This window comes from Lynx rufus, unplaced genomic scaffold (genome assembly GCF_022079265.1).
Source record: "Lynx rufus isolate CCGP_SWC_20201006 ecotype Redwood Valley unplaced genomic scaffold, mLynRuf1.p SCAF_17, whole genome shotgun sequence".
In the NCBI taxonomy this organism is placed as follows: domain Eukaryota; kingdom Metazoa; phylum Chordata; class Mammalia; order Carnivora; family Felidae; genus Lynx; species Lynx rufus.
Window position 1 is genome coordinate 35,175,736 of NW_025814831.1, and position 16,741 is coordinate 35,192,476.

Below are 16,741 nucleotides of genomic sequence, written 5' to 3' on the forward strand. Positions count from 1 at the left end.
CTCTTATCAGTGCTAGAAGGTATCTCCATCCCTTTTTCCTCTCCAGCTCCTTTAGTGGCTATTTTTTTTTTTTTTTTTTTTTTACCATACAAAGGAAAACAAAGCCTTTTTAAAATGGAGAGATACTGACCCTTCTAGAAGACTCCAGGGTTTAACAATGCTGCAATATCAGTACAATGTATCTCATGTTCAAAATATTGTTTGGTTTCAAAACAAAACAAAACCTTGTGTTTATATACAATTACCTTCCAGCCCAACATTTTTCTCTGGGCCTTTTCATAGTACCTGTAAACTATTCACATTCGAAGTCCTAATGATGGGGATATGGTAAAGAGATAACAATTCATCAATTTATTTACATCTTTCCTAAGGGAGTCCATGCTCCAAAATAATTTTTCTTTGTAATTTTTATTTCTGTATTTCTTATTATAGATTTATCTTGAAGTTTTAAAATTATTTGTGGAAGAGAAAAGAATGAAAGTCTATCTATCTTCCTTTAGCTTTGGCCTAAACTCTACCCCTTGCTCACACTGTAAAATTAAGGGCAGCATCAAGAAAAGCCTTTCCAGTGTGTTATAACAGTTTCCAAATTCCTCCTCCAACCCTAGATTCCTCCTCCCTATGCCCACTCAAGGATTATCTTTGTCTGCTTCCATATTTTATATGAGAAGTTTTGGGTATCTGTGGGACATCCAGAAGTTGTTTAATAGAAGGGAGACAGAAATATGAACCTTAGAATAACAGCAAACTTAACACAACAATTGCCCTAACTTGAAAAGGGATGTCCATCTAATATACACTGAAATTTCATAAAAATCTTAAATTTTTAAAAAATGTTTATTCTTGAGAGAGAGAGACAGAGAGAGCAAGAGCGAGAGCATGAACGGGGGAGAGGCAGAGAGAGAAGGAGACACAGAATCCAAAGAAGACTCCAGGCTCTGAGCTGTCAGCACAGAGCCCGATGTAGGGCTCAAACTCACAAGCCGTGAGATCATGACCTGAGCTGAAGTCGGACGCTTAACCAATTGAGTCACCCAGGCGCCCCAGTATTCATAAAAATCTTACTGCATTATAAAATTCCAGATCCTTTTCCAAAGGAGAGAAAAAATTAAGATGAAAATTAGAGAATACATTTTATACTTCTTAACAGAAAAGTAAATACATTTGACAAAGGCAGTTCTCAACTCTTTAAAAATTGTGAACATCCTTAATCATTTTTTTTTAAACTGTAGAATTTCTTGCAAACACATAATACATATAAACAGACTGCTCCCCTGACCTGCTCTCCCCACCGTAAATACAACTATAGCCCAGATCTCTCCTTAGAATTACAGACTGATACATTCAATTCTATGTACTCAACTCAGTATGTCCACATGAATGCCCTTCAAACTGGAAAATGGACCTCTTCATTTTTCTCCCCAAATCTATTTCCTCCAGACTTCCCTTTAGTAAGCAGAACCACTATCCACTCAGTGGGTTATTCAAGCATCCTTGCTTCCTCTTTTACTCTCTGCATTCTTTTTTTTTTTTTTTAATTTTTTTTTTTCAACGTTTATTTATTTTTGGGACAGAGAGAGACAGAGCATGAACGGGCGAGGGGCAGAGAGAGAGGGAGACACAGAATCGGAAACAGGCTCCAGGCTCTGAGCCATCAGCCCAGAGCCCGACGCGGGGCTCGAACTCACGGACCGCGAGATCGTGACCAGGCTGAAGTCGGACGCTTAACCGACTGCGCCACCCAGGCGCCCCTACTCTCTGCATTCTTTACAAGGTCTTGCCATCTCTACTTCTAGAACACAAACTGATCTATTTTCTCTATTGCCACTGCTATCATCCTAGTTTAAGCCATCATCATACTTTATAATGATTTCAGTTTCCTAAGTCTCCTTGCTTCCCTTACTGGCTCTACTAATCCAATTTCCACACAGCGGCCAGATGATTTTTTTTATGTGTATTTATTTTTGAGAGTGAGCACGAGTGGGGGTAGGGGCAAAAAGAGAGCGGAACAGAGGATCTGAAGTGGGCTCTGCACCAAAAGAAGAAAGCCTGACATGGACCTCAAAGTCACAAACCATGAGATCATGACCTGAGCTGATGTAGGCCACTTAACCGACAGAGTCACCCAGGCGCCCCAAAAATTGTTTTTTTAAATTTTTTATTCTTATTTATTTACATATATGTTTTAATGTTTATTTTTGAGAGAGCCAGAGACAGAGCACGAGCAGGGGAGGGGCAGAAAGAGAGAGGCAGACAGAATCTGAAGCAGGCTCCAGGCTCTGAGCTGTCAGCACAGAGCTCGACATGGGGCTCAAAATCACGAGCTGTGAGATCATGACCTGAGCCGAAGTTGGACACTTAACCGACTGAGCCACCCAGGCACCCAAGAAATGTTTTTTTTTAATACAAATCAGATCATGATACTAGATTTGATATCCAAACTTCCTGCTGTGGCCACAGAGATCTACTTGACCTGGTCCTACCTACCTCTCCAGCTTCATCTCTTTGAATCCTCTCCCCACCTTTCCACTCCCCCACTTTCCTCCACCTCCAAGGATTTCCAAATAGAAAGGTCTTCTGGCAATTAATAGCCCTAGCTTCATCTCTTCTTGCAGGTCTCAGCCTCATGTTGCCTCCACCCAGAGGACTTTCCTGACCACTTAATCCTATTTCTTTTTATTCTTCAGTGTTCAAGGCTGCTTATTTCCATTTTATCATTTACTACAAGCTATAGCTATTTTATATCATGTTAATTATTATCAACTCACTGCTTAGCATAGTGCCTAGTACACAAAAACAAGATTTTCACTGTAAGGAAAAAACTGGGGACCCCTAAGAATAGATTTCAATTATTAATACCATTTGGCTAGTGGCTAATTCTGTGTTTTGTATCCCTGACCTGTGATTTTTAGCATTCTCCTTTCCTAAGCCTATAAATTCCCCTTAAACCACATCTCTCTCCTATCCTCCCATCCCAATCCCCACAAATGAAGACTTCAGTCATGTTCCCAATCTTCTTAAAGCTGTAAGTCTTCTGTAGGCAAAAGAGACCCTATGGCAATTTAAAACACTAATGTCTTTAGTATGCTTTTATTGTACTCAGAATCTAGTATCATTATTTATATAGCTACTAACAAGTTTTTTTTTTTTTAAGGTTTATTTACTTTTCAGACAGAAAGAGAGAGAGCACACACGAAGAGGGGAAGAGCAGCGAGCGAGCAAGCGAGAGAGAATCCTAAGCAGGCTCCGTGCTATCATTGCAGAGCCTGACGTAGGGCTCGAACTCACAAACCATGAGATCATGACCTGGGCCAAAATCAAGAGTTGGATGCTTAACCAACTGAGCCACCTAGGCGTCCCAGCTACTAAGACGTTAATTCATCTATAGCTACACTTTTCTATCATGGTATTCTAATTATTTTCTTTAGATTGATAATAAACAGTAATGCAATATTTAGTGGCTTTGTGGGACATTACCTGTTATACTATACACTGTTAAAAGCATAATTTCTGGAATAAGCATACGATTTAGTCCTTAGTCACTTATTAATAGTGGGCTTGGGCAATTAACTTGACCTAAGTTCTAGTTTCAATGCCTGTTGAAGGGGTTAAATAAAAATACCTGTATTTTTACAGGGATGCTGTGGGCATTAAATGAGGTAAAACCTATAAAAAACAATTAGTACCATACCCGGTACTGAGTAATCACAATAATAGCTAATATTTATTGGATAATCAATAATCTCTGAATTTTCTAGTACATATTCCATCACTAATAAGCATTGTGACCCCTCACATTTCAATTTATTTCTGTTAGATCAGAGCACTGGACTACATGAAAAAAGTGCCTTCATGTTCAAATAGTTTATTTCTTCCTTCCATATTATTTCAATTATATGGTAGAATAATCTAGAGTTTTGCACACTTGTCTGAGAACTCCAACTTTTTTTTTCAAGTCAATGCAGACAGAAGGAAACTGCCATTTATTTATTTATATATATATATATATATATATATATATATATATTTATTTATTTATTTTTTCAACGTTTATTTATTTTTGGGACAGAGAGAGACAGAGCATGAACGGGGGAGGGGCAGAGAGAGAGGGAGACACAGAATCGGAAACAGGCTCCAGGCTCTGAGCCATCAGCCCAGAGCCTGACGCGGGGCTCGAACTCACGGACCGCGAGATCGTGACCTGGCTGAAGTCGGACGCTTAACCAGTCGACTGTGCCACCCAGGCGCCCCGGAAACTGCCATTTAAATGATGTTATGTTGGGGCACCTGGGTGGCTCAGTCGGTTAAGTGTCTGACTTCGGCTCATGTCATGATCTCATGGTTCATGAGTTTGAGCCCTGTGTCAGGCTCTGTGCTGACAGCTCAGAGCCGGAGTGTGCTTTGGATTCTGTGTCAAATTCTTGCTACCCTCTCCAGCTTGCACTCTTTCTCAAAAATAAACAAACATTAAAAAATAAATGAATGAATGAATGATGCTGTTTCCTGGGACAAATGTGCCCATCACCCAGAAGTGAACTACAAAGGTGCCAAGACTCTTGCCCTCTGTGACTGATAGAGCAGCCACTGGTTGCTATGTGTGATGCAAAAGAAACCTAAATAAAGCAGTACTTCTGACAGAGCTGACTCCTGCTGTCTGTGACGTCATAATTCAGCAAGTAAATATAGTGGGGTTGGCAGATAACTCCCATTTTCTCTTAAACACACATTTCTTCAAACATCACAAAACATACATCAGAAAGAAACCTTTTGCTGCTCTTAATAGATCCTGACTTGTACCATAACAGTGGTCAATAAATTGTTTTAATTTCTTAAATTCAGCAATCTCACAGATAATTATTCTGCATATTCTCCAATAACTAAAATTATAATTTCCTATCACTGTTTTCTTTGTGCAAGCTTTAATAACAGTAATTCATTTTCAGCCAGTTAGGTTTGATAAAAACTTTCCAAGAGATATGGCAATTTTGAGAGTTCTTCACAATTTAAGAAGGAAATGAAGGAAAAAAAAATACTGTACATCATCTTTTCATTTTGAAAAGCATCTCTAACCTAAAGACACCTACAGATTGAAAGTAAGGGGATGGAGAACCATCTATCATGCTAATGGTAAACAAAAGAAAGCCGGAATAGCCATACTTCTATCAGACAACCTAGACTTTAAAAAAAGACTGTATCAAGAGATGAAGAAGGGCATGTATATCATAATTAAGGGGTCTATCCACCAAGAAGACCTAACAATTGTAAACATTTATGTGCCAAATATGGAAGCACCCAAATATATAAATCAATTAATCACAAACATAAAGAAACTCATCGATGAAAAGCATCTCTACCATCAAATGCTGAATCAATGTGGGGCTTAAACTCACAATCCTGAGATCAAGGGCCACATACTCTACTGATTGAGCCAGCTAGTCACCCCCAAAATACTGTATTTTAAAATGGATAAACCTTCCATCTTTTCCTTTCTCTCTGTCCCTTTATTATTTTTTTTAAAGCCCAGATAAGTAAATGCATATTCTAACCCTCTTCTGTGAAGTCTACTCAGATTGCAGAGCTACTTTTGAAATTAAGGCCTCATTTACAGGGAAAAAGGCATAGAGAATGAGGCTGATGGAATTCAGGGACAAACTATTTCCTCATTTTTCTTCCTACAAAGCACTTTAAACAGAAGGAAGCTTGCAGATGCAACATCAACTTCAATATGTTCCATAAGGAATGAAGGGAAAACATGGAATGATAGCCAAAATATGAAGCATAACTGTGATGAAATTTTTTTTTTAAATTTAACGTTTATTTATTATCGAGAGACAGAGAGACACAGAGCGTGAGCAGGGGAGGGGTAAAGAGAGGGAACACACAGAATCTGAAACAGGCTCCAGGCTCTGAGCTGTCAGCACAGAGCCTGACGCGGGGCTCGAACTCATGAACTGTGAGATCATGACCTGAGCCGAAGTCAGTCGCCCAACCGAGCCACCCAGGTGCCCCATAACTGTGATGAAATATTGACAAAAAAAATGAAACTGTGTTCTTTCAAACCATTATGCTTTTGTAGAAGTTAATAATAACAACAGACGCAATACACATCAGCCTTCTACATCAACTCAGCATTTTGAAGTCTGTAAATTTCCGAACAGCTTTACTGAGAAATAACTCATACATTATAAAAGTGACTACTGTACACAATTAGATACTTTTTATTAATTCAGAGTTGTACGACCATGAACAATTTTGTAACATTTTTTTATCACCTCCAAAGGAAACCTCATACTGATTAAGAATCACTCCCATGCTCTCCTAACTCTCCATTCCGACACCTAAGGATCTACTACCTCCTGTCTTTACAAATTTACCTATTCTGGACATTTCATATAAATGAACCAATATACGGCCTTTTGTGACTGGCTTCTTTCATCTAGCCTAATTTTTTCAAGTTCACCCATGTTATAGCAAGTATCAGTACTTTATTCCTTTTTACTGCCAAATAATACTCTTTTCAAAAAATGGATAGATCATATTTCATTTTCCATTCATCAGGTAGCAGACATTTGGGCTGTTTCTACTTTGTGGTTAATAAAATAATGCTGCCATGAACATTCACATACAAGTTTTTTTGAGGATGTGTTTTCAATTCTTTTGGATATATATCTAGGAGTGGAACTGTTAGGTTGTATGAAGTTTGTCTTTTACCATAGCAGTTGAATAAATGTTTAACATAAAGAGCAATAGATATTCTAAAATTAAAGCTGTACATACTTTGAAAAAGCACTTTTTCCTCCTGCACTAAGTATGTTTAAGTTAAATAAACCACCTATAATGACAGAAAAAGAAGTTGCAAGTCATAAAAATTCTGGAAGAAAACTATGTTTTATTTTTTACTTTTCAGTGCTCGCTTCGGCAGCACATATACTAAAATTTTTTACTTTTCAGAGTTTACTAACTTTGAAATATTAATATTTATGTTTATTTAAATGAGAACTGCTGAATTTACCTTTTACTTGAGTGTTAAGAAATAATTAAAGAGACATTTCTAAGACTCAAAAGTAAACATATATGTACAAGTTTTTGTGTGGACATAAGTTTTCAATTCCTTAGTATACCAAACGAGACAAAAACATATCCGCACAAAAAAACCTGCATAGGACTACATGGATGGAACAAGAGGGTATTATGCTAAGTGAAATCAGTCAGAGAAAGACAAGTATCATATGACTCACTCATATGAGGAATTTAAGATACCAAACAGATGAACATAAGGGAAGGGAAGCAAAAAGAATATAAAAACAGGGAAGAGGACAAAACATAAAAGACTCTGAAATATAGAGAACAAACAGAGGGTTGCTGGAGGGGTTGTGGGAGAGGGGATGTTTAAATGGGTAAGGGGCGTTAAGGAATCTACTCCTGAAATCATTGTTGCACCATATGCTAACTAACTTGGATATAAATTAAACAATAAATTAAAAACCAAAAACCAAAAAAAAAAACAAAAAACCCAAAAAACCTACACAGGGATGTTTACAGCAGCTTTACTGATAACCACCAAAACCTAGAAACAAGCAAGATAGCCTTCAGTAGGTAAGTGGATAAGCTACCATATAACCAGACAATGGAACATTATTTGGCACTTAAAAAAAAAAAAAAAAAAAAAAAGGAGCTACCAAAAGCTAAGAAAAGACATGGAGGAAACTTAAATGCTTATCACTCATGAAAACAGCCAATCTGAAGTGGCTACCTACTGTTTGATTCCTCCTATATGACATTATGGAAAAGGCAGAACTATGGAGATCAGTGGTTGCCATGGACTGGGGTTAGGAAGTGCCGATTAGGCAGAGCAAGACAATTTTTAGGGCAAACTATTCTGTATGATAAAATGATGGATACATATGAACTATACACTTGTCAAACCCATAGGATGTACAACACCAAAAGTAAATCCTGATGTTAACTATGGTCTTTGAGAAATAATGAAACCGTCGATTCATCAACATAACAAGTGTTCTACCTGGTACAGGATGCTGATAGTGGAGATAATTATGTGCGTGTTGGGGCAAGAGATATGTGAGAACTCTGTACTTGGTGTTCAATTTTGCTGTGAACATAAAGTACTCTAAAAAAAAAAAAAAGTTTGTCAATTAAATAAAAAAGTAAACAGTAGCCACCAGAAAATAAATAATGGGACATAAAAAAATCACTTACTACTGTTTCCTTGGCTGGAGGAGGCTTGATCTGTTGACTGGGAATCAGAACAAATGTCAGAGTACCATGCATATCAGACTGCAACAGAAAGATTAGGTTATTTAAAAATTGTCACTTACAAAAATCATTCTATGACCTTATAATCAATATTCCCTAAACTGGACTATTCTGGATCCCCTAGAACACTTTCTAAAAAGTTGGTAAAGATGAATGCTGTTTCATAAGGAAGCACAAATTGGGCCTTTCATGAACTCCATTATATTAAGCTACTCAGGAATGGGACATTCTGCAATTCTGGTCCACCAGAGAAAGCCACTTAGCTTATAAGTCTTTGGTTTTTGTATTCCACTTGGTGTAAGCTTAGAAAAATTGCACAGTGAAGGATTGAAAGATACCACAGTGCTATAACAATTCTAGGTTATCTACTCTGGCACACATCAATTTTAATAAAGTATAACTTGAAATAGTAATTGTGACCAGGATTAGAAAAATGATGCAAATATACACATATTCTCACTTCCCAGATACATGGTCTCTGTCATTCATTCTATTTTTTAACTGTATGGAGTTTTACTGTCAGGTAACTATTATTTCCCAGTACACCACTGACTGCCTTGTTCAGATACCTCCAACCTGAACAGTAATCACAAATTCTGGTCCAGAGATAGCAGGGAGCAGTGTTCAACATAGAGACAAGAGCCAATAAAACAAGGCCTAAAAACAATGACCACTGACACTGCTCTACTAAAGCAATGAATGAGTTTGAGTGAAAATAAGGACATTTTATAGATTCTTCAACAAACATCAGTAGATAAGACAGATTCTATTGTAACAACTGATATTAAATAAATAAGAATAGAAGTCTGGTTTGTGGATATATACAAAGTGATCAAACTGCCCTCAAAGACAGACTATGAAATGGCTTCCTGATTATACCAGCACTGTCCAAAAGAACTTTCTACAACGTTCTAATACGGAAGCCATTAGCTATATACTACTCTTGAACACCTGAAATGCAGCAAATATGAATGAGGAATGTAATTTTAAATTTTACTTAACTTAAATCTAAGTAACTAGCACCAGGAGCTAGTGGTTATTATGTTGGGCAGTGTACATCTATACCATTACTATTACCTAATATCATTAAGGAAACAGCAATCAGTTGAAGAGAATTAAAAAAAAAAAAGAACTTAAAAATGATAAGGGTATGGACTTTGTTTTATCACTATTTTCCTACTGGCTAGCACATGGTAGGCACTCAATAAATATATGTTGAAGAAATAGCTATATTGTGATTTCAGAGGCAATATACATAGTAGTAATAAAGCTCAAAAAAAAGAAAAAAATCAGTGGTAACCACCCCAAAATGAAACTCTACTAATAAGTATTACAGAAATAATTATATCATGTGAAAATTCAGTTAGAAATTGTCTAAGAATTTTTAATATTTTTAAAATATTTTATTTTGAAGTCTAATTACAAAGAAACAGCTTTTAAGAATCTAACAGTTCTTTTTATTTTTTAACATTTATTTATTTCTAGGAGGCAGAGACAGAGCATGAGAGGGGGAGGAGCAGAGAGAGAGGGAGACACAGAATCTGAAGCAGGCTCCAGGCTCTGAGCTGTCAGCACAGAGCCCGACATGGGGCTCGGGCTCACAAACCGTGAGATCATGATCTAAACCGAAGTTGGACACTGGGTGAGCTGGGTGAGCCACCCAGGTGTCCACCTAACAGTTATTCTCCTGTATTAACTTACCAACAAGTCAAAAACCTCATTGACATCTTTCCCTCGAATTTCAATGCCATTAATCTCCAGAACTTCATCTCCTTCATGTAATAAACCACTTTTCTCTGCAGCACCTCCTTTTACTATCCGACTAATGATGACAGAATCCATCTCATTACGAACTGTAGCACCCTAAAAAAGGCAGTATGTAATTTTGAAATAGAAATGCACTTTTTTGTTAAACATTTCTTCATTAATTTTTTTTCTATTGTTAAACATTTCTTCATTAAATTTTTTTTCTATTCAACAATACTAGCTTTCAGTTATCTTGAAAAAAAAAAAAAAACCTAACTTACACAACTAGAGTAACCATGGTAATTAGCTTTCAAAGTTCATCATTTTCCTTACATTTTGTTTCAGACACACTATGTATTCATTAGAATCAAGCAGACTTCTGAAGTATACAACAACAGAAATATGCACTTAAAAACAACGTGAAGACCTATAATCAAATTTGTTCTCTAGATTCTGGATACTATTCATGGTTATACTATATTTAGACGTACTTTGTGAACATGACTTGTAACTATAAAAGTCCTTTTTTAAAATTCAAAATATGATTAAGGGATGAATAATAATCTGCTTGATTATTCAAACATTATATATTATAGCTGCAACCAATTCACATTTAAATGTATCAAACATTAGCATTCATTACATAAATTGAAAGCACAACTGAAATACATATACTCAAAAAATGGAAATATGAAATATGGATTAAAAGCTTAAAAGCAGACAGAGTTCGTAACATTTTTCTCCTAAACTTTAAAAAAAAATGTTTTTTTAATGTTTAGTTTTGGAAGAGATAGACAGAGGACAAGCAAGGGAGGCGCAGAGAGAGAGAGAGAGACACAGAATTTGAAGCAGGCTCCAGGCTCTGAGCTGTTAGCACAGAGCCCTACTCAGGGCTCAAACCCAGGCACTGTGAGATCATGACCTGAGCTGAAGTCAGATGCTTAAATGACTGAGCCGCCCAGGTGCCCCTCTCCTAAACACTTAAAATTTTCTTGTAACTTTCCCAATTTCTTTTTCTGTGGGGGTAAAAATCTAATTACATAACTGCCCATAAGATACAGTCCCTAACTTATGTACCACACTATTCAAGATGTAATTTGAGACATTGTTTCTCTGAAAACAAAAGAAAGAAAATTGAAACAATGATAGCAGATTTAGAAAAGAGATCGAAAAAAAAGTTCTACATATGACAACATTAAAAAACAAAAAAATTAAAACATTAACATTAAAGAATACATATTTCTAAGTATATGTGGAAAATATAAGTAACTGTATTTCAAGAGATGTAATGGAATGAAAATATCAGAATTTCTAATTATTGTTTTTTTAAAAAGCTGGGAGAATAAATGAAGCAGATAATTTGTCCCTTCTTCGTTCCTCAACAATTATTTTACAAGCTATTATTTTCATCAAATCATAGGTAAGAAAACATGAACAAATTTTTCTCAACTGAATAAGGAACATGAGCAAGAGCAAGAACATAAAAGAACTCCAGCAAATCAATCTCAAAAAAAGAAAAACTACCAGAAATGTAAAGGGGTCTTCAATTATCTGCCATATAGAAGATCTCTGTGTAGAAAGGATCTCAGATCAGAGATGTGGAACACTTACCAGCGGAATATCTCGAGCCTTTTCGATACGAACTATTTTTACAGTTTCTCTTCCATATTGGCCAATGCTTTCATAAATTCTCTCATCTGAAATGGGCTCTAGCTGCATTTCCTGCTCAGCAACCTTATCATGGGCCAATAAAAGTGCCTGTTTCAAACAAATCCACAGCATTTACAGTAGCAGCATGATTTCTGTAGAGAGATTTTTAACCTAATCATGTAGATTAATATTCTCATTTAAACCTTTAAAAGAGGTGCTATAATTATTTATTCAGATCTGTTTCCAAAGTTTCTAACTGAAGTACATATGCAACCCTGTGTCTTTTATAGCTAAAAATAAAGATGTGTTAAGTATAACAGGGTAACTCTCGGATGAGTTATCAAAGTCTAAAATGCTTATTAAACTTCAGGGGCACCCAGGTGGCTCAGCTGGTTAAGCATCCGACTTAAGCTCAGGTCATGATCTTGCAGTGTGTGAGTTCAAGTCCCACGGCAGGCTCTGTGCTGACAGCTCGGAGCCTGTAGCCTGCTTCAGATTCTGTGTCTTCCTCTCTCTCTCTCCCCCCCTCCCCCCATTAACGCTGTCTCTCCCTCTCTCAAGAATAAACATTAAAAAATAAAATTTAAAAAATGCTTATTAAACTTCATAAAAACAAAATCAATTTAATGGACCAACACCATAGAAAATTAAAATTTATGGAAAAATATAGCCAAAAAAGGGGAAGAATTTTTTTAAATCTTTATTTTTTAGAGAGAACATGAGCAGGGGAGGGGCAAAGAGGGAGGAAGAAAGAGAGAATCCAAAGGAGGCTTCCCACTGTCAGTGCAGAGCCTGACGTGGGGCTCAAAATCAGAAACCATGAGATCATGACCTGAGATAAAATCAGGAGCCGGATGCTTAACTGAATGAGCCACCCCCACCCAGGTACTCCCAAAAGGGAAGAATTTTTGTGAAAAATATAAAGTTGTTTCAAAACTAATGTGGTTAATTTTAAATACAAAAATAGATAATCCAAAAAATACGTAACTATATAAATAAATATCTATATCTATATTATATATCTATATATATATTTCAACATAGTAATTTATTTTGCAGTGGGAGGTGTAAATAAAACAGGCTGGATAGATAATGTTTGAGGTTCTTTCTAGCCCTAAGAGATTTTGATTCAAAGAGATTTTGAGTGCTAGAAAAATCACATGTATATATACATACATATGGTTCTGTTCATTTTCTACCTGAATATGTGGAGCATTCAGCAAAGCAGTTAATTCTTGTCCTTCCTTCTGGTGGATTGGCTTCAAAACAGTTTGTACCTAAGAAACAAAAGATTATTTTTCCTAGGTTACAGGAAACATCACCAGCATCTATACAAGTCTTAAAAAAAAAAAAAAAAGATACAATTTAAATTAGTAAAATCTACTTATAAGAAAGGAAAGCACTACAAAGAATTATAAGAGAAAAAAGGAATGTGTTTTTTCTCAGAGTTTTCCATCTTGCTATCATTGTTAACAGTGTTTTTTATTTAAAAAAATACACTAAAGATTTTGGTATTTATGACTATGAATGAACTGTTTTTTTTTTATTTTTTAAATCTTTATTTTAGAGAGAGAGTACAAGCAGGAGAGAGGGGCAGAGGGAGAGAATTTTAAGCAGGCTCCATTCTCAGTGTGGAGCCTGACGTGGGGCTTGATCCTATGACCTTAGGATCATGACCTGAGCCGAAATCAAGAGTCAGACAGCCACTCAACCCACTGAGTCACCCAGGTGTCCCAAACTGTTTGCTTCTTGGAAGTTTCTATCAATGTACTATAAAATAGACTAAAAATGATTACATAAGGGAAGAAAAACTATCTTAACAGTTACTTGCTATTTTGTACTTTTAAAATATGTTTATATATTTTAGGGGCGCCTGGGTGGCGCAGTCGGTTAAGCGTCCGACTTCAACCAGGTCACGATCTCGCGGTCCGGGAGTTCGAGCCCCGCGTCAGGCTCTGGGCTGATGGCTCAGAGCCTGGAGCCTGTTTCCGAGTCTGTGTCTCCCTCTCTCTCTGCCCCTCTCCCGTTCATGCTCTGTCTCTCTCTGTCCCAAAAATAAATAAACGTTGAAAAAAAAAAATTAAAAAAAAAATATGTTTATATATTTTAGGGGCGCCTGGGTGGCGCAGTCGGTTAAGCATCCGACATCAGCCAGGTCACGATCTCGCGGTCCGTGAGTTCGAGCCCCGCGTCGGGCTCTGGGCTGATGGCTCGGAGCCTGGAGCCTGTTTCCGAGTCTGTGTCTCCCTCTCTCTCTGCCCCTCCCCCGTTCATGCTCTGTCTCTCTCTGTCCCAAAATAAATAAAAAACGTTGGAAAAAAAATTTTTTTTAAATATGTTTATATATTTTAAACCAGAGATGACACTTTAAAGAGTTACAGACTAACAAGATAAGCTTACATGAGAGTAATGGAACAACTACAATACCACAGGCACAGGTAATTAAAAAAGTCTCGAGGTGGAGCAATTCTTGCATTCATAGGAGAAACACTTAATTATGATGAGTTTCTTTTAGCCTTTGTCTCCTTACCTATAAAATGGCACCTACCATTCAAAGTTTGAGATAATCCATATAAACTGCTTAGCACAGTACCTAGGCACACAGTAAAACCTTGGTCTGTGAGCACAATTCACTCAGGAAACTCGCTTGTAAACCAAAGCACTCATGTATCAAAGCAAATTTCAAGAACCATCGGCTCAGTTGTGATCATGTAATGTTTGGCATCACATTATTACTCATATTGTAAGAGACTGCCGTTTATCATGTTAAAATGTATTAGAAATGATTGCTTGGCTTGCAAGACACTCACAGAACAAGTTACAATCCAAGGTTTTAATAATAAATTACTATTTTAATACATTTCTAGATGTGAGTTATTCATATTTTAAGATTTCTATATTAATGTTCCTAAATTTCTATATTAATGTTCCTACACTTAAGTGTTAAAACAGTTTAACACAAGAATTATGTTACTTAATGTTTTGATAGAGCTTGTACATAAAATCACCCGAGCATGGTGATTTTTTAATGGTGGATTTCCGATTTCTTAATTTTAACTATATTTTATTGATAGTTACTTGTCTACTTTTTTGGGTTATCTGTCCTTAAATCACTTTGGCAATTTATATTTCCTTAAAAGAACCATCCACTTCATAGCACTTGGACATTTAACACCATAAAGCTGTAACTGTATTATTAATTTTTTAATCTCCTATGTTTGCATTCATGCTTTTTTCTTTCCTGATGTTACTGGTATTTTTTTCTTTCATGTAACTTGGCAAAGGATTCTCTATTTTCTTGTACTAAAACCCAGTCTCTAATTTTAAATCTACTGTTCCTTCCATTTAAATAATGTAATTCCTGGGATGCCTGTGTGGCTCAGTCACTTAGGCGACTGACTCTTGACTTCAGCTCGGGTCATGATCTCATCTCATGGTTCATGGGATCGAGCCCTGTGTTGGGCTCTGCACTGACAGTGCACAGCCTGCTTAAGATTCTCTTTCTCCTCCTCTCTCTGCCCCCTCCCCTGCTCGTGCTCTCTCAAAAATAAATAAACTTAAAAAAAAATTTTTACAACTCAGACCAACAATCTGATTTTTTAAGTGGTAAAAAAAACTCTGACAAGCTATTTTACAAAAGATAGGGAAACAGCCTATAAAAAAATGCCCACTATATGTTAATACAAAATAAAATGAGATACCATTACACATCTGCTAGAATGATAAACAGGAAACAACTCAAATATCAACAGGTGAGTGGTTAAACAAATTGCGGGATATTCATACAATGGAATACTACTACTCAGCAAGACGTTACAAATACTGATAAATGCAACACATGGATAAATATGAAAAAGAAGTCAGACACAAAAGACTACATATGATCTTATTCCATTTATATGAAATGTTTAGAAAAGGCAAATTGGTAAATAAAAACAAAACTGATCAGTGAAGACCTAGGGCCCGGGAAGTGGGAAGGAGGTGTTACTGTCTGTAAAGGGCCATGAGGGAGCTTAGCAAAAGTCACGGATGCTTCTGTAACGACCACAGTGATAGATTACACAGGTGTATATCATGTGTCAAAGCATACTGAACTATACAATAAATGTACCCATTTTAAGCATATGTAAATTATAGCTCAATAAAGTTGGTTATCAAAAAAATATGTCCATAAACCCCAAAACTATGGGAAAATCTGGGTGTATCTCCTTTACGCTTAGTTTTACCAAAATAAGATCATACTATTTATATAATTTTATAACAGCATTTAATAACTACTTTTACTTGATATTAATTATAAAAACATTTTTCTATGTCATTAAATATCTTTTTCAATTCTAAAACAGAAATATAAACATTTAAATTTTTGTTGGCTGTCACTTACAAGATCATGTCCAAGCTCCTTAGTGTTATTCTTAGCATCATCTGATTTCTGCCTCTTCTCCAGCCCTATCACCTGGCACTCCTCATGCTATAACCTTTTTTGGTCCAGCCCCAAACTGCTGCTTCCTCCCTGCATGCATCAGGCTGTCTCCCTATGATGACCATGAATGGTCCCTATGATGCCAGCTGTTCCAGCTACCTGAATTTGCTTAAATAACATGTACTCATAAGTCTGAACAAACTTGATTTAAAATTGTTGATGGGACCAGACTGAGCTCATTATAGATGGAACTCATCTTTCTCAGCTTTGTTTGGCTATTCACAGAATGGCTGGCAAACTGCATTCAATGTTTGACAAATTCAATAAAAGAGGACAGGAAGTCTTCCTTGATGTCTCCTTTACCTTTAGTCTCCATATAGGAACAATAGGTCCTATTAGTTTTCTATTTAAATATTTCTTCACTTCATGTTCAACTGCTACTCAAAATCTTACAGCTGGACAATTACAATAGCCTCCATACTTTATGCCTCCATTCTTGACCTCACACAATTTCTAAGTTTTTTGCTTTAAACTTTTCTTTACAGTGACTTTTTCATATTAAATTTGGGAAACATAAATATCAAAATAAGAAAATTACCTATCACCCACCACTTAAAGATAGCCTTTTTAATAATTTATTTTTTCCAA

The 16,741-nt window shown here is 36.3% G+C and overlaps 1 protein-coding gene across 1 annotated transcript in view; it reads right to left on the reverse strand.

The window, feature by feature from the left end:
* Nucleotides 1-16,741, reverse strand: part of PALS1 (protein associated with LIN7 1, MAGUK p55 family member) — a 55,738-nt gene that overhangs the window by 21,030 nt on the left and 17,967 nt on the right. The window contains exons 3-6 of the mRNA XM_047079483.1: nt 12,870-12,947; nt 11,632-11,778; nt 9,976-10,137; nt 8,218-8,295 (exon numbers count right to left, since the gene is read on the reverse strand). Coding sequence (XP_046935439.1) covers nt 8,218-8,295; nt 9,976-10,137; nt 11,632-11,778; nt 12,870-12,947 — 465 coding nt within the window. The remainder of the gene's footprint in view (nt 1-8,217; nt 8,296-9,975; nt 10,138-11,631; nt 11,779-12,869; nt 12,948-16,741) is intronic.